Source organism: Hesperophylax consimilis, unplaced genomic scaffold (assembly GCF_061612785.1).
Source record: "Hesperophylax consimilis isolate HC1 unplaced genomic scaffold, BYU_Hcon_1.0 scaffold_46, whole genome shotgun sequence".
In the NCBI taxonomy this organism is placed as follows: Eukaryota; Metazoa; Arthropoda; class Insecta; order Trichoptera; family Limnephilidae; genus Hesperophylax; species Hesperophylax consimilis.
In genome coordinates, this window is record NW_028301276.1 from 455,404 (window position 1) to 480,059 (window position 24,656).

General features: G+C 36.8%; 1 protein-coding gene across 1 annotated transcript in view; it reads left to right on the forward strand.

Moving 5' to 3' along the window:
- Nucleotides 1-13,645: 13,645 nt before the first annotated feature.
- LOC149408888 (glycine receptor subunit alpha-2-like) overlaps nt 13,646-24,656 on the forward strand; it is a 31,711-nt gene continuing 20,700 nt past the window's right edge. The window contains exon 1 of the mRNA XM_089650353.1: nt 13,646-13,895. Coding sequence (XP_089506479.1) covers nt 13,793-13,895 — 103 coding nt within the window. The 5' untranslated portion in view covers nt 13,646-13,792. The remainder of the gene's footprint in view (nt 13,896-24,656) is intronic.

Sequence of the window (24,656 nt, forward strand, 5' to 3'; positions counted from 1 at the left end):
AAACTGAACCATTGATTCAACACCGAAACATATTTTTGCTTAATTTTTCATTTTTTTAATATTATGTAAGTCGATTGATTTAGTTCCTATTTTGACAAGGAATGGGAGTTATAAGTTATAACATTATTGAAAGCAGTCTACAAAATTTTAAAATTGTTTAGACAAAGTTGTTTAATTTCTTTTATTCTTAAATTTTTATCTTCCTGCTGGCCAAATACAATATGTAAGGCACATACAGCAAATTTTTTTTTAACTTTTTGGTATAATGTTTTTTTTTTCATACTATAGTTGTTCAGGATCTTGACTTCACTCTCCTGACAGAGCAATCCGGCGTGGTGAGTCACCAGATTCCAAGGAAGTATGACTGGAGTAACTCTTCAATAATAACTCCAGCTCTCGAATAATGGTCTTTATTTTAACAATAAAAAAGACCCGTAGGCAGCTCATGTAAGGTGAGCCCAATATTGCTATCTCTCTCCGCGGTTTTATAAACCACATGTAAGTGAAAACCTGGCAGCTCTGCCGTTTTGCCAAAACGACCGCCCAAGACGGATGGTAACAAGAGAAGAAAAATTAAATCCGTGGCAATACGAAATTGCCCCGGCAATCGCTAACACAAAATAAATGTTGCCACATCATTAGGGTGACAAGCACCAATATTAATATTTCAGTACCTGAAATCTTAACATATTCCCGCCCCAAAACGAGTATTAAGGAATAGTCGTTTTTCATAAAATAATGTAGGAAGAGATTGCAACATTGGTACTCACACTGGTTCACATACAAAAATAAACAATATTCAATACATGGATATCAAAATAATAACAAAAAACTTATAACAACGTATATAACCCTATGTCAGACTTGACATTAAAAAATAAAAGTCTAATAACGTAGAAACTTCTGGTGCGCTGCACCCACTTATGAGAAAATATCTTATCACTTGGCACTGTTGAGCCTGACGGCATTTTGATTCACACATAACATCACTTTTAGTGTTGTAATTTGTTCTTAATCCAGGTTGGAGGAAGGATCCTCCATGGGAAGTAGACAGAGCTGTGTCACGGCTCTTTTGGTGACACCTCTGGCCGTCCTCAAGGAGACGACGCGGACGCGTCCGTCTTGACCAGAGTGGATCTCCGTCACTCGCGCCATCCTCCAGTACTGCGGAGGTAGTTGGTTGTCTTTGATGATGACCATGTCACCAGCAGTGGCGGCCGGTGGTCAAAATATGTGGCGGTTCACCGGATTACAACATTAAGTCAGAAAATAAATTAAATAAAGGTACATACCTATTTATAAAGAAGTTCTATTCTCCGCTCCTTTTGTTTAGCGAAGACCTCTATGACTCTCGTGTTGAAATCAGGCATAGACTGAATAAACCTTTTTTCAATGCTTAACACTGATAGAGCGTTCAGTCTGTCCTGGCTAAACGTGTTTCTTAAAAAGGATTTTATTCTTTTTAACGTTGAGAAACATCTTTCGCTTTCAACTGAAGTCATTGGAATGGTGCACACAAGTTTTAGTAACTTCACAGTCTCGGAAAAGTCTTCTAATAAACAAGTACTATAAAAAAGTTGTAAAATTGATAAAGCTCCGTCAGCTTTTGAAAAATCGTCGCGGGCGTAAATTGCACAGTGTTCACCTTTTAACTGAATTTTATTTAGGAAGTCATATGTTTTAAGAGTCACATTGAAATCATGTTCTGGGAAATTTGACCTGTACACGGTGAATTTTTCGCAATCGAGTAATGTTGCTGCAGAAAGATGTTTACTGAATTCAAAGCGTTGTTTCATTTCGGACAGAATTGTATCGCAGACCTCTTTACAAATAATTGATTTGGCGGTTTTTAGTCGTTTAGTAGGTGGCTCAGGAAAATTGTCTGTAGAATTGCGTACATTTTGAACAGATTTTTCAAACTCATTGAGGTTATTTCGGATTATAACGGGATCTAAGTTTTTTAACTGCAATTGTCGGAATAAAATATCACAATGCGGCATAATTTTTTGGAAAAAATTCAACCAATAAATAAATGTTTCATCTTTGAGGTAGCGTAAGAGCATATCAGCTTGATTGATGGTATTGCTGTCATTGTCGGATTCCAAAATCGCCTCCATGCACTCAATTAGGGATTCGCAATTAGTACCAACGGTTTTAATTGTCCTTATATTAAAATTCCACCTCGTCTGAGAAACTGAGGGAATTTTGCGTTTCACTATTTCATTTAAAATATCTGTTCGTTTCGACGACCGCGAAAAAAACTTGGGGAATGTGTGCAAATTCGAAAAAAACATTTTCACTTCTTTACTTTGGGACACACTTTTTTCTACAATTAAATTTAGTTGATGGGCGTAGCAGTGGATGTAATGCGCATACGGAAACACATTTTGAATTTTGGCCTTAACCCCGCCAATTTTCCCACTCATTACAGAAGCACCGTCGTAGCACTGAGCAATGAATTGCTTCGGAGATATATTTAAAATGCCAAGTTCTTGAAACAGCGAATCTGATAATCCAACGGCACAGTGGGATTTTGGTGTTAAATACTTCCAAAACCGTTCGCAGATTTCGCCATTCCGTTCGTAACGAATGATCATTACCATTTGCATAACTGTGGATACATCAGTCGTTTCATCCGCTTGAATCGCTACAAATTCACACTTTGAAATTTGTGATTTTACTTCGCTGTGATACACTTCCAAAATTGCATCTAATATTTCATTTTGTATTGTCTTTGAAGTACCCTTGAATATAGAGTCTGATTCCATATGCTGCTTCATTGCCATATCAAGTTCGACCACAAAATCAATTAAACCACGATACACTCCGGGATTAACCGAGTCTCTTTTTTCGTCATGTCCACGCATAGCTAATTCAAATGCACCACAAAATTTTACGCAATCAATAAGTTTGGACAGGATGTATCGATTTTTATTAACTAGCTCATTATGGTGTTTAACTTGGGCACGGTAGCCTGAATCCAATTGCATTCTGATGTCAACTTTTCCTAAAACCTTTAAGCTTAAAACTTTTTGCAAATGTAAATGACAAGAATTATGTTTTTTGATTTTTTCAGAAAGGTGAGTTAAATCAGTAACACCGCTAATTGTCCAAACTGAATCAACATCGTAAATTAAACACGGAAAACAAAATAAACTATTCAATTGATCACATCCACAGAGCCAAGAAGCTTTGTTATACATTGTTTTGTTAAATGATCGAGTAAACTTCTTCGATCCAGATTTGCATTCTTGTTTTATTATCAGTTCAGGTTTAGGTGGACCGGCATTTTTTATTATCACTTTGTTTTCAAAACTCGACCTATTGTTCTTAATATATACCACATTCAAACTCATTCTTAATTTATGCGTTGAACAAACACAAAAGTAAACATGTATTGGTATAACCTGCAATTGATATGCCTTATTAATAAAATTGATATACAAGATCGATATAACCTGCAACTTCAAAACTTTCGCAGAGTAAGAAAAGTTTTAAATTCAACAGACAGTGTCCGGCAAAGGCGACGGCTGACTGAACTGATAATAAGTAATCTGACCATCATTCATATCTTAATGACAAATTTTATCTTAAATGCTTGTATCGAAGAAGCGAAACATTCGCTGAAAATAGCAGATGGTTAATTGAAACCACGATATCGACAATAACATCAAACATACGCGTTTTAGTTTAACTTTCTACTGAATAAACCGTTCCTTCTGATGTGGTGGTAAAACCCCGAACGCCGTTCATGATATGGTATTATTTGCAAAGAATAGTATGAACTGGTATGTACCCACGCTTTCGACTGTTCCACAGAATATGCGACAAAGCAGTTAAATTTTGGATCGCAATCGAAAACGAACTGCTACGAACATAGGCACAAGTCGGTCTGCAAGTTGCGCGCTAAGTAGGTACCTTTTGAATGAGATATTATAACCGAACCGAGTTTCGTATTGTCATGTCGGAAATATTGTTGGTTGTTCGGCGCTCGGGAGCACATATTAGCTGGCCGCCACTGGTCACCAGGCTGTAAACTGCGTTGACGTCCTTCTTGCCATTTGACTCGGTTCTGCAATTCTGCTAGGTATTCCCGGCTCCATCTGTGCCAAAAAGATTGAACAACGGTAGACATCTTTTGGTAAATATTAAGCCTGTTTGTAGGCAGATGATGGATATCAAGCTCAGGCAATGCTAACAGGTTGTCGCCAATAAGGAAGTGTGAAGGAGTGAGTGCGTTTAAATCATTTGGATCTGATGATAATGGAGTCAGAGGACGGGAATTTAAACAAGCCTCAATCTGTATTAGTATGGTATTCATGCCTTCGTATGTCAAAACAGTTGACCGCATTGCCTTTTTTAAATGTAACTTAGTCATTTTAACTGCACTTTCCCAAAGTCCACCGTGATGCGGTGAGCGGGGAGGCAAGAAACTCCAGCTAATATTCTGCTGGGCTAAAAAATTATGGATTTCCTTATCAGATGCCTTCAAAAAATCAAATAGTTCAGTAAGTTCCCTATAACTTCCTGTAAAGGTAGTTCCATTATCACTACAGAGTCGTGAGGGTTTACCCCTCCTAGCTATAAATCTTTTCAATGCATTCATAAATGCCATTGAAGTTAAATTAGTCACTAATTCTAGGTGAATTGCCTTCGTTGAAAAACAAATAAATAAACATATGTAAGATTTTACACTCTTAGCATTTCTGGTTAAACCAGACTTAATTAAAATTGGACCTGCATAATCTATGCCGGTTACATAAAATGGTCTTTGGATTCGGAATCGGTCAGCAGGAAGGTCGCCCATGAGCTGGCGACACTCGCGCGGACGGACTCGGAAACATACAATACATTTATGCAGTGCTCGCTTTACTGCGTTTTTACCAAATATTGGCCAAAACCGTAAACGCAGTAATGCGAGCAGAGCATTACATCCTAAATGCAAATTCTCATAATGCAGATGGGTTATTATTAAGTCAGTCAACTTATGATTTTGTGGTAACAAAATTGGATGTTTTTGAGAGACCGAGGTAATATCAGATTGTGATAGTCGACCTCCAACACACAATAACCCATCCTGCATAAAAGGATTTAGTGCCTTTACCTTGCTCCGCCTAGATACAAATCTTCCATTACTTAAAGAAGCTATTTCATCACGAAATGCGAATCGCTGAGCGTTCAAAATCATTACATGCATGGCATGTTCCAGTTCGATTACAGAAAGCTCGTCGACCCGCATCGGTTTTCGTTTAGAACAGTTATGTATGAAACGTAACATATAAGCAACTACGCGCCTCAGTCGTCTTAATGAAGAATAATTATTAAATATTTCCCAATCGACAGGACTACTAGTAACCAAAACTATCCTCGCCGTTTCTGGCAACTCCGTGGGAGTATCAAATGTAGAACGTGGCCACTTATCCTCGTCGGACGTGAGCCATGGTGGTCCTGACCACCATAATGAAGATGATTTCAACTGCTGAGATGTTATTCCTCTGGAAATTATGTCAGCTGGGTTTTCAGTTGAACAAATGTGACGCCATATAGCGCCATCACCTTCACGTTGTATTTCTGATACGCGGTTAGCAACAAAAGTAGTCCAACGATACGGTTCTCCTGCAATCCAAGCCAATGTTATTGACGAATCACACCACAAAGTGGTGTCAACTGTTACTTGGAGAGCTGCCGTCACCCGCTTCATTAATTTAACTAATAATTGTGCTCCACATAACTCAAGACGTGGTAACGATAAATTTTTTAGTGGGGCTACACGAGATTTAGCGCATATTAACTGTGATTGGTGAATGCCGTGTTCATCGGTAGATCTTAAATACAGACAAGCGCCATATGCTACTTGAGATGCATCGCAAAACCCGTGTAAGCTAAAAGATTTTTTATTGAAGCAGAAAATTTTCCTCGGTACACGAATATGATTTGCTTTACTGAGACTCAGCGTGTAAGTCTGCCAGGCCAATAAAAGGTCATTGGGTAGCTCGTCATCCCAGGATGTTTTTAGCTTCCACAATCTTTGCATAATTATCTTACCGACAATGATTACTGGGCCTACCAGTCCTAAAGGGTCAAAAACCTTTGAAATTAATGATAAAACTTGACGTTTTGTTACTTCTAACTTTGAGTCTATGTTTTCTACCTGATAAGTAAACTCATCAAGTTTGGTGTCCCATATTAATCCTAGAATTTTAGCTTCATTGGATTCATTTGGCAATAATTCCAAATTATCTTTAGAATCATTAATTGAGGGTGCATTAGACCTCCATTTTCTAATCTCCATGCCTGCTGTAGCAAGCGCATTAATGATTTGGGATTTAAGCACGTGACAAGTATCAATGGAATCACTACCAGAAAGAAAATCATCTACATAAAAATTTTCCTTAAGGGATTTACTAGCTAATGGATGAGTAAATGAAACGTCATTACCTAGCTGGTGTAGACAACGTATTGCTAAATAAGGCGAAGGAGCCAAACCATATGTCACCGTGTTTAGCGTATAATGTTTCAAGCAATCCTCCGCATCCCTTTTCCATAATATACGTTGGTAATTTCTGTGTTCCGGGTTGATATTAATTTGGCGGTACATCTTTGCAATATCTGCGGTGACTGCATATTGATGTTTTCTGAAAAATACCAAGTGACAAAATATATCATTTTGAATGGTGGGCCCAATCATTAGAGCGCGATTCAAAGAAATCCCTCGAGCGGGTTTAGCCGACCCGTCAAAAACAACACGAATTTTAGTAGTTGTGCTTGCTTCTTTAAATACAGCGTGATGTGGTAAATAATAAGTAATTTCATCACGTTTTGGAGGTTCACATTCAGTCATGTGACCTAACGCAAGATACTCATCAATAAATTCCGAGTATTGTTCCTTTAAACTAGGTTGTCTTAAGAATTTCCTTCCCATTGACGCTAATCTACCTTTAGCAATACTAAATGAATCTCCTAATTGAGATAGGTTAGATTTAAACGGTAAGTTGACTACAAATCTACCGTTTGCATCGCGTTTATGCGTGCCTTCGAAAATCCTTTCACATTCACTATCTTCCAGAGAGTGATGCTTACTATTTTCGGTTTCTTCAACCTTCCAAAACCTTTCTATTTGGTTCTGCAAAGAATTTAATGAAATATGACAAACTTTAACTGGCCTCGTATTATGACGACTCTGTACAGCTCCTGATATTATCCAGCCTAGCTCCGTTCGATGCAATGTAGGTTTACCCTTTCCTAACTGTATCTGATCCGTACGAAGCACCTGCCAGAAAACCTCTGCTCCGATCAGCATATCAATAGAAGCTGGCTGGTAAAACTGCGGATCAGCTAACCGGACACCGTCTGGAATGTTCAACATTTTTGGGTTAATCACGGTCTGTGGAAGATTGCAAGAAATCTCATCTAATACCAAACAAGATATTTCATCCTCGTATTGAGAACATAATGATTTAAATTTAATGTCAACTGTTTCCTTTACATGAATTAAATTATAATGCAAACCTGAAACAGGTATGTTCAATTTTGTACAATGCAAATTTAATCTCTTACAAGTATCCTTTGTAATAAAATTAGACATTGAACCTGAATCCAAAAGTGCGCGTATTTTGTGTGTTCCACCGTACGCGTCTTCTATTTTTACTATTACGGTAGATAGTAAAATTTCTCGCCCGTTCATGTCGCTATGACACGCTAAATTCACTGGTGCCTCCGACTGACCCTTGCCAGTTGAAGTACCCGCTTGTACATTATCAGTATTGATATGTAACAGAGTGTGATGTTTTCGATCACAAACACTGCATTTTTCCTTCCACCTGCACACCTTTGAAGGGTGCCCCGGTTTTAGGCAGTTATAACATAAATTGCTCTCTGAAACGAACTTTCTTCGTGCCGCTGGTGCTTTGTTAACAAATATTTTACAAGAATAAATGAAATGGCTGTCATTACACAGCATACAATTAACGTTGCTTGACGCTAACGTAACCTTGTTCGTAGAATTCCTTTCCTTAAAATTAAAAAACTTTGGTTTTGTTGCAACTGGTTCCGCTTTCTGTTGCATTCCACCATTATCACCTTGGATAGTTTCCAGGATCTGCGACCTTTGTGAAATAAAATTGCTAAACTGCTCGAACGTAGGATAAACTTTATCGCACTCCATGGATTCCCACAGGCTACGTGTGTGATTATCTAACTTTGAGGTTAGAATATGTATAATTAATGTGTCCCAATGTTCTGTTGGAAGCTTTAAATTATGTAAAGCTCTCAAATGAATGTTTGCTTGATCAATTAAATTTCGCAATTCATGATGATTCTGTCGTTTTAACGGTGTAACATTAAATAAGAAATTCAAATGTCTATTTGCAATAAGTCTGACATTTTCGTATCTTGAAATAAGCATCGTCCAGGCTGAACTATAATTATCCCCGGTTATTTCTAGAGAACTAATCAAATCAAGTGCGTCTCCGGACACATAACTAATAAGGTAATGAAATTTCTGAACATGATTTAATTTACTGTTATCATGAATTAGGGCAATGAACGAGTTTTTAAAAGTCAACCATTTATGATTATCTCCTGAAAAAATTGGTATTGATATTGGTGGTAAATTCACAGATGTAATCGGGACATTTTCAATCTTCTTAAATTTTGATAATATTTCCTGTCCTAATGCAATTAAATTAAAATATGTACCTTCAAAATTATCCCTCGCGTCATGATCTTCTGATTTATTCAATAAATCAATCTCCAGCTGAATTTTGGAGAATTCCATCAGAGAAGGTTTGATGGCATCTAATCTCGACGACAATACGCTGGGCCTAATATCATTTTCGTTGCTTAAATAGGTTTCAAATCTCGTTAATGAACCTTTCAACACCCCGCGCTGTTTAACCAACTTGTCGAGTTCCATTTTTTAGAAACGAATACCACAATAACCTGATTTAAAACTTAATACACAACTCGAAACGGCAGCTTGACGTTTGACGTGAAAAAAATAATACTATGGATTATAAAGAAACCGATCAAAATACTATGGCATGCAAGGACGAACCTAGCAAACGCGTGGCTAGATATGTAAGAAGGCAGACGCAAAGTTATTCGGCAGAATACAACAATAAAAATTATTATCACCAACAAATTTATGCTATTTTGAAAGCATCTGATTATGAACACCCGAATATAATTCGATATAATCAATACGAAATAATGTGGCATCTACACAGATTTTTAGCTTTTTTAAATGGAATTTGAAAGGACAATGAAAGGAAGGCTACAACCTGATTTGCTGTGCATGCGAGCGTCGTGATGAGGCTCGCTTGATCAATCCAATGATGGTGATGAGGACGCCGACTGGACCACTCCCGATGATGATGAGGCCCGACTGGACCACTCCAAATAATGATCTTCCGTCTCAAAATGGATCAATCCAAATAATAATCATCCGGCTCGAATGATCAATGTTCAGGATCTTGACTTCACTCTCCTGACAGAGCAATCCGGCGTGGTGAGTCACCAGATTCCAAGGAAGTATGACTGGAGTAAGTCTTCAATAATAACTCCAGCTCTCGAATAATGGTCTTTATTTTAACAATAAAAAAGACCCGTAGGCAGCTCATGTAAGGTGAGCCCAATATTGCTATCTCTCTCCGCGGTTTTATAAACCACATGTAAGTGAAAACCTGGCAGCTCTGCCGTTTTGCCAAAACGACCGCCAAAGACGGATGGTAACAAGAGAAGAAAAATTAAATCCGTGGCAATACGAAATTGCCCCGGCAATCGCTAACACAAAATAAATGTTGCCACATCATTAGGGTGACAAGCACCAATATTAATATTTCAGTACCTGAAATCTTAACAATAGTAGTGTTTTATATGTAACAATAATTATTCATACAATTATTACAAATTACATTTATTATAATTATTATTAACAATTATTACAAATTACATTTATTATAATTATTATTAACAATAATTTCATATTGTTAAGGTATTACTTGTGTTACCTCTGTAGAGATAATTTCTTTTTGTGTTAAGATAAAGTTTTTTTTTGTTAAATACAGTTTGGCTTTGAAAGATTGTTGTAATAACAGATGATGTTAAATAAATAAATGGTTTTGCTTATTTTATTTACATTTACTTATTATCAATCCAGACTTTTCAGTAATTAGGATTCAAATACAGCGGTGGATTTGTGGCCCGTTGTTTTGAGGCAAGGAGCTCCCCTGGGTGGACAGTTTTAGAGTTTGTACCCACGTTCCACCTGCCCCAAGGTGTCTTGAGCCTATTTGAGAGGTTTTTTTAACCTGTTATATAATCTTGAGGAATTTACTGCATTTGGGTTGCGAGCGGCCGTGCCCAGAATGCGGATGCCACAACAGTTGTCTGGCAAATACGCATCAATGAAAAAGTGCCGCATTCAGGGGCACCTAGCATTGAAATGTCACGCATTTAAAGAGTTCATGAATACAGATTAAAGCTGAAATGAAAGAATACATACACAAAATTCGAATACGATGCTTTTGCCTCGGTTATTTAGTAGCTTGGAGTGGGTTGTAGTCCATTTGACCAATGGGATGGATATAGTTGGCGACTAGCATTTTAACTGTGGGAGTAAGGGGTACTTGTGTCTATCCAAGACTGCGCACTATTATCCGGGAAATACTATCAGGTATTGCCAGTCCCTTATGGCTTGTCCACACGGTGCCAGTATTTAGTGGAGTCTAGTTGTAACTAAAGCACTGTCCAAACTTGCAATTAGCAAGTTGATGTCCAGGATGCGCGTCCCTACGTGGACAGTATTCCTCACCTGCACTAAAGGGTGCGCGTGTCGGCGGGGCTATTAAATAGAATAAATCTTATTCCAGTCAACTAAACTGCTACTAATTACTTATAACTAAAGCCCTCTGTCAATACGTACGAATTCTACTAAGCGTTTTAGTTACCACTAACTACTCTACTAAATGTTGTGTTCCAGAATGTGGACAAGCCATTATGAGTTTAATAAGGACGGGTTGTTTCAGAGAATTGGAACAATTCATCAAATTTCACAGTTAATTTTCAAGGACTGTGAATGTTCTATTGAAGTTCTATCATTATTTCAGTTCTGTGAAGATACTGGCCCATGTTGATATAATAACAGAACTTCAATAGGACTTTCACAGAACTTGAAAATTAACTTAAACAACCCGTCCTTAGTCTGCGCGGACTTTTTCATTCAAAAATTTTTTTTCTTTTTTTTTTCAAAGAATTTTTTTTCTGAAAGCTTATCATTTTGTGATGTCATTATTTATTAGAATAATACACAAAATAACTTTGTTTACATCACTTTATATATATATATATAACCTCTACATGTTTCATTAACAATGTTCACATCATCAGGAGCAAGTATATACTAAAGTTAAAAATTAAATATAGATTACAATTGAACAGTGGAAGAAGTTTCCCTATGATGGGAAACCACCATTCAGGATCACCTTTGCTTTAAATGGCTTTAGCTAAATTTAGTCACCAGATATGAATAGTAGGATATTTAACAGTAGGATTCTCCACTTCCTTCAGTCTCAACCTGTTCCCAGAGTGGTAGATACTCACCGCATCGTCCTGGTGAAAGAACACCATTCAAAATGGAAAAGTTGCTTCAAACGGCTTGATTGGTACCTGGAGTTGAATAGACAGGTACTTCCCCTGCCCCCGATTCCTCATCTCCTTTCCCTCCCCACTCCCTACAGTCTCTCCTAATTCGGGCTGCCATAGTCCCCTGGTTCTGGTCGGTTAGCAACTAATGTGCAAGCACCTACCGCGTGAAAAATATGTTTATAAAAAAAAATCTATTTGCAATTCAATAAATATGTACAAATAAATGTTTTGAAACAAGCGCCGTAGCTGCCATATTAGTCGATGATCATTATTTGGGAGGCTAGGCTGGTTAGTTGCCGAAAGCAACTAAAATCTACAATTAGTAAAATTATACTCCCCTTTCATTGAGATAAAACTTTAGGAACACGCTATATACCTATATTGTGTACGATGCGTTGATGTCTCCAACGGGTCGTCGACATGATGACGCGTCGGTGTCTCCTGCGACGTTCGACCGAAATGACGCGTTTGTTTTTGCTGTAAAAATAACACGTTTACTATTGATTTCAATTAAGAAAGTTGTTCTAACACTGAAATCGCCAGCATAATATTACTAATGATTTAAAAGTTTGGAATTGGATTCGCATTGTGAATTGTGACGTAACGCTTTATTTATGTCGGCGTAATATTTTCGCGACGCAAGAATTAATTACCTATTAATATTCACCAAAATTGGAATGGAATTACTTTTGTGAGGTTTTTTTACGAAATTCGCAAAACACTTCATATTATCTAAAAATGAATATTTTGTTAGGGGCACCACGACATTGAACCCAAGAATGTAATTTCTTCGTCTTAATGTAACTACCTCCATGTTTAATAATATTTAACCACGTAATGCTCAAATCTTCATTACCTCATTTGCCCCATATTATTTGTCCATGAATGGGATTCCCCTCCTTTCTTCATGTTCTAGTCGTCCACGGGCGGGAAAATATGTCTGTATAATTAATAATCCATTATTATTATCGACATTATCTGAAGTACTAGGGTCAGTTACAAAGTTTCAAGAAAAATGTGATTTTCAGCTTTTCTGTGAAATTTTGAAATGTACATATTTAAACATTAATAATAATAATACATCGTATATACCTACTAATAGTACCTCATGCTCCCGAAATAGAAACAAAACAAAGATTTCGGGAGCATGAGGTACTATTAGTATATACCTACCTACTAATAGTACCTCATGCTCCCGAAATCTTTGTTTTGTTCTTCAAATAGTGATATTTTGAATTTTGGTTCTGGATTAAATGGTTTCTTTGGGTTTATTGTGAATAATTATCATCATCTAAAAGTCTAAATGAAGATATTATAGGATTTAGGTACGGGTACCAGGTACCACCTACCGACAAAGCGACACATATGAATATTTCATAACTTCATGTTCCTTTTTAAAAATCATAGTAAGATCTTAGAAAATCAATTGACGAATGGAAACTTCACTTTCCTCATTTAAATCGGTAGGCGACAAATAATGTAAGTAGGTACCTATTTCAAACAAAGTGACTGATTTTTTTTCAATTTCTATACAAATATAATTTTTATATTTATTTAACTGGCACGAAAGCCCTAACAAAATAACACACCTATACAAATATGGGTGTATTATTTGTATTGTATTATTCACGAGACTTTGTAGTTGCCCCAAATGAATTAAATAAACTACTTATTCACACTCATATACAAATACATACACTCACACAATGCCTGTAATGTGATAATTAAGTCTGAAAAAACTTCTCCAAACTTTGTAGTTGCCCCAACTGAATTAAATAAACTTACATCACACGATGTAACAGTTATTCTCTAATAGCAGGTTGTCATAATCTCATACGATGCAGGTCACCCTAACAGACAGCGGACTGACTTCGGAAACAAACACCGGAGATCCCAAATAATTTCCAAATTCCTCGGTCACTTTCACTCTTGACTCTGATTTCTTTTCCTGAGGCCACTTGACTGGCGCGAACCGCTCGGCACTCTGTCCTCAGTCGCCCCGTGGCCCAGGTGCGTGACATAACGTACAACGAACATTTAACAATACTTCGTAACACCTCGTACAGCAGGTTTGAAGAAGATCCTGTGCCAGTTTACTTTCAGTGTTTCTCGTGATAATTATTTTATTGTGGCTATCAATCCTACCATGGGGTCCAGCGATGAAGCTGTGTTCAATAATAATGATTTTCCCTACGAAATTAAATTCGTTGATAAGAAAATAAACGATCAACTTCTGAAGGATTTTACCGGTATGTAAACAAATACGTCATAAGATAAAAGAAAGAATATATTTTTGTGGTTTTGGGTCAAAAATGTGTGCTTTTGTGATTTCTCAGGAGAGCGTCGAACTCTTAATAATTATTCATTGTCCCTGTAAATCTAAAATAAAAGGTTTTAGTGTTTTGCTTACTCTCATCAATTTTAGACCCTTACATTATATACTTAAAAGAATTCATAATCTGCTCTTTTATATCTATTTCATTAGACTAATTTCATTACTTTAGGGAAAAAAACACCTTTGCAAGCTATGCTTTAAAATGCAAACCTAATTTCTACCGATTTATAAAAAGTTTCTCGATAACTTTTTTATTTATTTGTTTTTACACTGTAACGTTGTCCGAAACGTTGGCTAAAGAAGGAGTTAGCGCAACACGGCATAACACCCCAAAAACATATTAGAAAAATACTTTTGGCCGTGAAAATCTTAAATCATATTTTTCTCATATAAATTAAGTTTTTAAGTTCCAAAAAAAAAAATGTTATTTTTGAAGATAATATGCCGAAATGTTAACTATATGAAATTCTCTCGATGGAAAAAAATCGTAAAGTAAGCTCCAAAAATTATTAAAAACACGTTTTTAATAATTTAATACGTTATGGGCATGAAAAAATGCGCAGTGTATCTTTAAATGCAAATAAAGCATTTGTCGAGAGATTTTTGCTCTATTTCAAACGAGTCGTGTTTCATTAAATATGTTCACCATTTTCCCTTAATTATTATCTTTTTTTAATATTGACGCGCTCTCTCTAACATTCGTATTTACAAATCTCCCTTTCAAGCCATCTTTGAACGCTTACTACGGGGCCTTGATCAAAGTAATCACGTAAAATTTTCAATTAAATAACATTGCACAGACATCCTTTAGTGTGGCGTTAAAATCCATGTTCCATCAATTATATTTAATTTATACATAAATATCGATCAAAAATCACCAATGGGGTATTTTCACATACTATTAAACCTTTAAAAATGTATCGAAGATTAGTTCATTTTTCTCATTCTGATCATCGTACTAAAAATGTGTAAATTTAAAATTTTCATTCATAACTATTTATTTGAAAAGCGATTTAAACCGCTCAATCCTAAAAGGCTCCAAATGGCTACAACGTCTTTATGACGTAGAAAACGCTAATGTCTGGTAAGAAGGTTGTCATCAACATCGCCCGGTGTGAAGCAAGAAGCAACGCCGCTGAATTTACGAATAAAAACGAACATGTCGTTTTGGCGGCAAATCGAGAATGGCACATTTTAAATCGTTATACAAAATATATTCGTCGGCATAAAAATACATAACGTACCAAACCTGTGCCAGTTTTGGAAACAAAAATGTTTTTTGAATGGTTGATATTTTAGTGTTAATTCTATCTTTTTGAAAATTGAACACGAAAATGTACCTAATTCACAGAACTATTTGAAGAACATTTTTTTTTTTTTTCCATTATTTCTGGCTTTCACCCTTCAAGGGTGTTCTTGGCCATCATTTAAAATTATTGAGAAATGAAAGGTGAATTTAAATATTAATTTTATTTAAATAGGCAAATTTCAAAATTATAATGAAAATTGGAGTCGAGTTCAGACTTAGAAGAGATGAGATGTTGAATGGAGGGGAGGCAATTTTAGATAAGGCTTGATAGAAGAGAGGATATTTGTTTAGAGAGGGACAACCAAAAAATATGTGATCTAAAGTTCCCACTTCTAGACCACAGAATGTACAATCTGGGGAGTCAACAACGTGAATTTTAAAAAGATGGGAAGGAACGGAACAATGTCCGATCCTCATTCGAATGAGTGAAGAAATTTCTTTTTTGGAAAAATGAGGGAATTGCTGAAACCACGGTTTTGATGGAATAGTCCTTTGTATTGAGGCATAGCAGGCTCCCTTGGATTGACTAGCAATGTGCCAATACTCTGCCCAAACATTGCGGGATCTATCTTTGATGATGGAAAAAATGTCAGATAGGGGAATGTGGTTTACGAGGGTAACAACAGGGTTGGACGCTCCTTGTTTTGCCAAGGCATCCGCAATATCATTACCCATGACACCAACATGTCCAGGAATCCAAATCAGAGTTACAGTTTTACCAGAGCTTTGAATGGAGGCTATCATCTCTCGAATAAGGCATACAAAGTGATCATCAGGATGAAGAAGAGGACTGGATTTAAGTTTTTGGAGGGAACTGAGAGAGTCAGAGAGAACGAGGGAATGTTCAAAATTATTTTTGATTATATATTTGAGAGATTCTATTATTGCAATACACTCGGCTGAAAATATTGAAAATTGATTTGAAATTGAATGAAATATTCTGTCATTAGAATTATTGTGGTAAACGTTAATACCTATACCACAGTTAGGAGAGTCGGGAGATTTGGATCCATCAGTAAATAAAAGAGAAAAGTTGGGCCATTTAGATAAAATAATGTCATTGAACATATTATTGACAGTTCGGGCCGGGAGATTGGAATGACTTTTAAGGATTCCGATCCCTTCTATTATTGTTGGGGATAGGGTGACGTGACTATATTTTAATTTGTATAAGGGAAGTAGATCATTTTGGATGATGTGGAGCTCTGAGAGAGACTTAAAATTTTTACAGATGTCAGGAAGAGGTTTAGTTGAAGCTCTGATTGTAGATGAATGGGTTGAGTCAATGAACAACGATACGCTGGGGATAATCTGATGACATTTAGAATTTAAACATTTAAGAGCAAATTTGTCAGCAAATAGTTGACGCCTTAAATAAAGAGGAGGATCAGAACATTCTACTTGAAGGGAATTGATGGGTGATGATTGCATCGCTCCAGTTATAATTCGCAAAGATTTAGATTGAATTTTGTCTAATTTATCTTGAGGCAGTACTAAAAAGTGGGCAGGCATAGTCAAGATGGCTTCGAATAAGTGCGTTGTAAAGCAACTTAATGCAAGTAGGGTGAGCTCCCCACCAAACGCCAGATAATGATCTAATGATATTTATATTTTTTTCGCATTTAGTAACTAAATTATTAATATGGGAAGACCATTTAAGTTTCCTATCAAATGTTACTCCCAAAAATTTTACTTCAGAAGCGTTGGGGATGGGAGAATTTTTAAATAAAATTTGAACGGGGGGGTTTTTATGGCGGTTTGAGAAGGTGACACACTGAGTCTTTTGGATTGAAAGTTCAAGACCATTTAACGTGAGCCATGTGCAAAGGGCATTCATGGCTTCGTTAAGATATTTGACGGCGAGAGGAATGATTTTGGATGATAAGAAGAAAGCTATGTCATCTGCGAACTCAATAACTTTTACTTGTGGGGGAATAGCGACATGCATATCATATGTGTATATATTATACAGTAAGGGGGACAATACATCGCCTTGTGGTAAACCCTTCCAAATAGACCTACTTTGAGGAGAAATATCTGGAAGTTCAATGAAAATTTTTCTATCTAGAAATAGATTAATAATAGATTGGACAAACATGGGGGGGGGGCCAAGGCCTAGAAGTTTTTTTTTCAAGATTGGGATGGAAACATTGTCAAAGGCGCCTTCTATATCTATAAAGACGGCAAGACAAACTTCCTGTTTAGAAATTGATAAATTAATATCAGTACTGATGATGGCTAGGTTATCTTGAGTGGATTTTTTTTTCCTAAATCCAAATTGAGATGGAGAGAGAAGCTGTTTACTCTCGACAAAAAATTCTAATCGGTTTTTAATTAATTTTTCATAAATTTTACTGAGGGTGGATGAAAGAGCGATTGGCCTGTAGTTGGATCCAGAATTTGGTGATTTGTTTGTTTTTAAAATAGGGATGATTATTTGACAACTCCAGTCATCAGGCATTATACCAGTCTGGAAGATTTTATTTAAGATGCTTAAGAAGTGGTTTAGAACATTATCATTACTATTTTTGATTATGCTATAAGGTATACCATCTCTGCCTGGAGATGAGTCCTTGACTGTTGATAAACAATTTTTTAGCTCAATTAAGGTGAACGGAGAGTCTAGCCAATGATTAGACATAGGAGTATTATAGATGGGCGTTATTTCATCTAAGTTAGGTACAGCAGGGGGGGCAATTTTGTCCAAGAATTCATCGATCCATTTAGAATGAGACGCTCGAGGAGATGGTGAACTGAAGGAGGATCGAAATCTTCGGATCATAGACCAAACTTCCGAAATTGGAGTGTTCGGAGATACTGAACTGCAGAAGTTGTACCATCCGGATCTTTTTTTTGACCTCAATACCCTTTTGGCATTGGATTCAGCGTTTTTGTATATAAGATAGTTCTCCATAGTCATATTGTAACGATAGGAAAGAGATTTAGCTTTCCGAATTCTTACTACTTTGGAGCATTCCTCATCCCACCAGGGAGTTGGAGGGAGTTTTTTGAGAGATTTAGTTTTAGGGGGAGGATTTGATTTATTTATTGCAGTTATGAGCATTGATTTGAAGTTATTATAATCATCTTTGACGGAAAATATATCGGTGGCGGGTAAATTGAGCAGGAACTTGTCCATATGAGAGTTAAATTCATCCCATTTGGTGTGTTTTGTTTTAACCTTTGTCGAAATATGAGACTTGTCTGATTGGAAAGAAGTTTGATAAGTAATGGTGATCGGGAAATGATCACTGGAGCAAGGGTCGGGGGACACCACCCACGAGGTGAGAGAAGCTAGACTAGTAGAGCATATCGAGAGATCCACTGCACTGGGGTTTGTGCTGGGGCGTGAGATCCTAGTAGGAGATCCGTCATTCAAAAGGAAAAGGTTGGATTGATCTAGGAAATCCATCACACTTCGACCATCTCGGTCGGAGAAAGCAGAACCCCAGACGGGGGAATGGGCATTAACATCGCCTAATATAAAGAAAGGAGGGCTTAGTTGACTTACAATTTGCAACCAAATTTGTTTATTGAAGTGGGCTGTTGGGGAAGATAGACTGAAATAAAGGATGTATCCTTTATTTTAGCTGCAACCATTTGGAAGTCAGCATTGGGGGGTTTGATATTATTTATTGGGGAAAATGATATTGATTTTTTAATAAAAAGGGCAGCACCGCCGCCCGTACCTCCTGGGCGGTCGTCGCGGAGACAGGAATACCCTCCCACATTAAAGTGGGTGGATGGAGTAAACCAAGTCTCCGAGATAGCAGCCAAAGAAATAAAGTTGGAATTTAATAGGTTAAGGAGATCAGATTTGTTAGAAATAGCACTTCGGCTATTCCACTGAAGTATTCTGACATCCTGAAGAGTCATTTTGAATAAATGATTTCAATGTGGAAATAATAGTAGCAGCGTTGGACGGTAGATTAGTTTGAGAAGAAATGAGGTCAATTAGAAGCATAATAAGAGTTTGGATAAATGAAGAATTGTCTTGGGAGAGTTTTTCAGAAAGTTTATGAGAGTTCATTGAGGAGGGATTATAATTATTTGCACACCCATTTGTGGCATTTGAAAGAGATGAACCATTGGGATTTAAGAGCAGTGAGTTGTGTTGTTGCTGATCGTATCCAGGAGCCGGTTTAGAGATAGCATTTTTGTATGTGAATTTAGTTGAACGAGAAGAAGTTGTTGTAGAGGAGGGAAGAGGGTTGGATGAGGAGTTGCTGGATAAAGCCTCAGCAAATGATTTTTTGACAGGCGGGAATAGTTTAGAAGCCTGCAGAAAAGACAAGTTCTGAGAGGCCATAGAAATTTTGATATTTTTTTGGCGAGATTGTTCTGGGCAAGAAGTGTTGATGGCTGTATGTGAGCCTGAGCAGTTAAAACATTTAGGTGAGGAGGAAGAAGGACATTGGTCAGCTGCATGGTTTTCTCCACATTTAAAACATCTGGGTTGAGATCTGCATGCAGCTTTGGTATGACCAAAACGGCAGCAATTGAAGCATTGAGTGGTGGGATAAGTATACATTTCAACTGGTAATGAGTTGAAGAATAAATATATATGGGAGGGAAGAGATTGACCTTCAAAGGTGATAACGACAGATTGGGAGGGCTTCCAAAAAATTATACCCTCAGAGGAGTCCTTGTAATTTAGCCTCCTGGCTTTTATGGGATTGCCAATGTGTTGGGGGGTTGAAAGTGAAGACAGAATTTCTGCGATGGACAGATCGGTCGAGATACCTCTGACCAGGCCCATGCGAGTGACATTGAAAGTAGGGATATATGCCTTGAACTTTGAATTAGATGAAATGAAGATATTTTTGATGAAACTATTGGCAGCTGACCCTGAGAGGAATTCGACGGAGATTCGGAAGCGACCTTCGGCTTTTACACCTCCAGGCTTGATTGAAAGATTCTTGCTATTTGATAGGAATTTGCCAAATTCAAGAGGGTGGATGGTTTTTCCTTGCTCAGTTTTTTGGGCGTATACTATGAATGGGCCACGGGAATGAGGAGAATAAAAGTTTGTTGGAGGAAGTTGAGAAAGTGCTGGTGGGGACTGTGAAGTCGAAGGCGAGTCAAGTTTTATTGGGGAAGAAGGAGTAAATTTCCTTTTTTTGGTAGAAGTCAAAATGACAGAATCACTGTCAGAAATTTCTACATTTTCCCCATCTGGGGGGTCCGGAGAGGGATCTGGGGGCTTTGTAGGGGGTCCAGGAGGGAAATCTTCCTCCATTATTCACAACAGTAAACAACTACAACAATAGGATGGAAAATTACAGAAGTAAAAAAGTTTATAAATATCTGGAAATCAGCAGCGAAAAGTGACTCCTGGAAGATCAGAAGGGAGAAGAAACCTCAAGGCACAACACACTACACTTTTTTTTTGCCAGAAAGCAAAAAAGAATGGTATAAAATTATTTTTAGATAGAGCAAAACAAAACAACTGATGACAGCCAAATGTTATTGTTGCAAAAAAAAAATCGAAGAACATTTTATACGGCTGCTAAATTGAGGTATTGGTTTCTCGTGAGAAATTTATTAGTTTCCAATTAAAATTAATAATAATGATTTATTCTAAATTTCACCCTGGTGGGTGTAAGGTAAATAGTTTTACAAGACGTCCTTAAAAACGAAAAAGACGTCCTTAAAAACGAGGTGGTTAGCCTCATAACACAATCTCAAGTTGGATGTCTGTCAATAAACTTAAACTAAATCCGACAAAGACAGAATTTATGTGGATAGCTTCCCCTGGAAGGCAAGTTCTCCTTGACTTCAGTCCAATCCGTATTCAGGATACAGATATAATCCCTTCTGCAGAAATAAAATTTCTGGGTTTCACTATGGACAATAGCCTTTCTCTTGAATCGCAAATTTCAAAAGCTGTGAGTTCTGGTTTGTTCCATCTAAGGCGCCATATAAATGCCATGTTATTATTATTATTATTAAACACCAAAGAAGATAGAATCAACAACTCTCAATGAAAATATGAAAGAGATAAAGATGCGCCAAATAAAAGGTAACAGTCGCGACAGGGACTCGAACCGTTGAAGTATTGCCAACTCATTACATTCCGACATTTTTATCAATCTCATGCTTCCATTTTTAATTAAGTACCTAATAACTTTATCTTCTTTCATATTTTCATTGAGAGTAGCTTCTTCCGTTATTTAATTATTTCAATGAGGTTTATAAACGTCAATAAGTTAATCTTATTAAGTTAAAGGTACCTACATATCAATTTTCATTTCCATTAAATTATGTTCTGATCATGAAATTTTTTATCTATTAGGTACCTAGGTAAATTAATAATCAAATCATTATGACATTGGAGTGAAGATTTATAATTCAGATCATAATTCAGATCACTTCAAGAGATTTTCTAGTAGGTACCTACCTACTCTTTTATTTATTAAAATACTACAAGAAAACCAGTTGTTTAAGTAAATATTTGCAATTAGATGATTAAAGAACTCTACCACTCAATTGCCTTATTGGGAATTGGGTTGGCTTCCATAATAAGTAATTCGTCATGTTGAGTGTGCGCCGAAACCTCAATTTCAATTACCAACTCCTTTCTGGGACCCCCTTGGGAATATTATGTTGAGTTACGTTAAAATCTCGAATGACGGTTTGTCGTCAGTGCAGTTTTGACCGTGTTTTACTCGTCTGTTAAGACACAATTGTAAATTAAAATTAAAATTTCCTTATTTATGTACGACCTTCAACGTTGAGTGTGGGTTTTACATACACGCAGACATATTAATAAATAAATACTCGATAATCATGTGGGTTTCTGCCAGCCTTTGTGCTTTGTGTAGATACTAATATCTGTACTTAATGGTACAGAATGTAAATTTTAAATCAACATTGGTAACATAGCCAACTACAAAAAATATTATTACCTACATAGATCAACTCACAATACATTAATGTGATTTGGTTTTTCACATTATATTTCAGTGCCCGCAAACGAATAATAGGGCTGATAGATTACGCTGTACGCATCATGGCTTGGCCTATTTCAGCATATCGCTCGCGATACATTCTCATTTGTAGTGTATGGCGATCGATATGCTGAAATAGGGTAAGCCATGATGCGTATATCGTAATGTGTCGCCTACGTAACTGATTTCCACTTTTGGGGTTGAACTACTGAAATGTGAATGATCTGTACGCACCTAAGGTAGGTACCTACCCGATGGGCGATAGGTGTCAAGTAGTTCTTATTCAGTTTTAATTTTGACCTGTGGTTACTTGGCATCTCAGCATTATTAAGTTTTTGTTGCATTTGATAAGCCCACATGCCAAATTATTGCAAATTTACAAAGCATGAACGTTTTCAGCGTTATCAGTTATCACTTTTTGGAGCGTTTATCGTGGAGTCATTTAGATGGATACCATCCTGCTAGTTTATTTAATTTATTATTTAACTAGCTGACGTGTAACCGGCGTTGTCGACTTTTCTATAATTTCTATAAATATGATATGCATGTATAAACTTTCTAAGAAATTCTCTAAATGAAAGTGAAAACCCCATTATAATCCGTCGTGTAGTTTGGAAGAACTAAGCGCACAAACAGACAGACGCGGATAGCGACTTTGTTTTATACTCATTAGAGACTATTATTTAATTTATCTATTTTAATAAACTTCTAAAATGGGTGCTGTTATGTCGTACCTACCGCCGCGTTCCATTACGAAATGGGTGCTGGAACGTCGTACCTACCGCCGCGTTCCATTGCGAAATGGGTGCTGGAACGTCGTACCTACCGCCGCGTTCCATTACGAAATGGGTGCTGGAACGTCGTACCTACCGCCGCGTTCCATTGCGAAATGGGTGCTGGAACGTCGTACCTACCGCCGCGTTCCATTACGAAATGGGTGCTGGAACGTCGTACCTACCGCCGCGTTCCATTGCGAAATGGGTGCTGGAACGTCGTACCTACCGCCGCGTTCCATTGCAAAATGGGTGCTTGAACGTCGTACCTAATGCTGAGATGCCGAATAACCACAGTTCAAAATGAAAACTGAATAAAACTAATTGATACCTATCGCCCATCGGGTAGGTACCTACCTTAGGTGCGAACAGATCATTCAAATTTCAGTAGTTCAACCCCAAAAATCTACATATAAACTTGAGAAATTAAATGCACAATCATTGCACATCAATGAAATTCTCTACTATTTTAAGGTGTGAGTAGGGGGTAGGTATAAATCAAACCAATGGAAAAAAACTTCTAAAATGGGTGCTGTAACGTCGTACCTACCGCCGCGTTCCATCTATAGGTAACTATTAATCTAGGTAGTAGGTAGGTACTTAAAAATATATTATTATCATTTCAACGTGCAATGAATCTTACTTCTGAATCGAATTCAAATTCGGTTTTGGTATCAATTATTAAAAGTTCCACATCAATATGTTTTAAGACTCGATCTACCCTCTTCGATGTCTGTCCTGTACTGGCCATACAACTTTTATAACACAGTGGAAATCAGTTAAGTAGGCGACACATTACGCTATACGCATCATGGCTTACCCTATTTCAGCATATCGATCGCCATACACAGCAAATGGGAATGTATCGCGAGCGATATGTTGAAATAGGCCAAGCCATGATCCGTACAGCGTAATCTATCAGCCCCATTATTCGTTTACGGGCACTGAAATATAATGTGAAAAACCAAATCACACCAATGTATTGTGAGTTGATCTATGTAGGTAATAATATGTTTTGTAGTTTGCTATGTTGTTACCTATGTTGTATAAAATTATTTTCAAATGAATAATAATGTGCTATTTTTAAAATAATTAAAACATGATGTCCACTTCCACTTATAAAAATCCTCGTGCGAATATTTTGCTTACATAAACCGTTGTTGTTAGTAGAATATGATTATTTTCTATCACTTTCACTCGGCATTGCTACATAATACGATATTTCGCATTCAATTTATGTTTAAAGAAGTAAAAAGCGACCGTTTCGACATTCGACAGTTGGGTGTTAGGTAGGTACCGATCAAACTTACGTCATTTGATTTTGAACATATTTTTAATTTTACATTATCGCTCAGCAACATGAATATGCATAATTACCTAGTATTATATTGTTTACATCAGCCATAGTGCAAAAAATTTTCTTTTAATGAGTCTCATTCATGAATATTCAATTAAAAAAATAATTTTAATACTGACAGAAAAATATATTTTCCTACTTATCTATGAGTTTGTTATCTACAAATCACACAGCGGATTGAGAAGGAACTAAAGAACGAATTATTTTTTAAAATTCATTAATTTTTTGGTATGCAAAATATCTACGGTGGGGACCCCTAACTGCAAAGATAGTTAGGTGGGGGAGG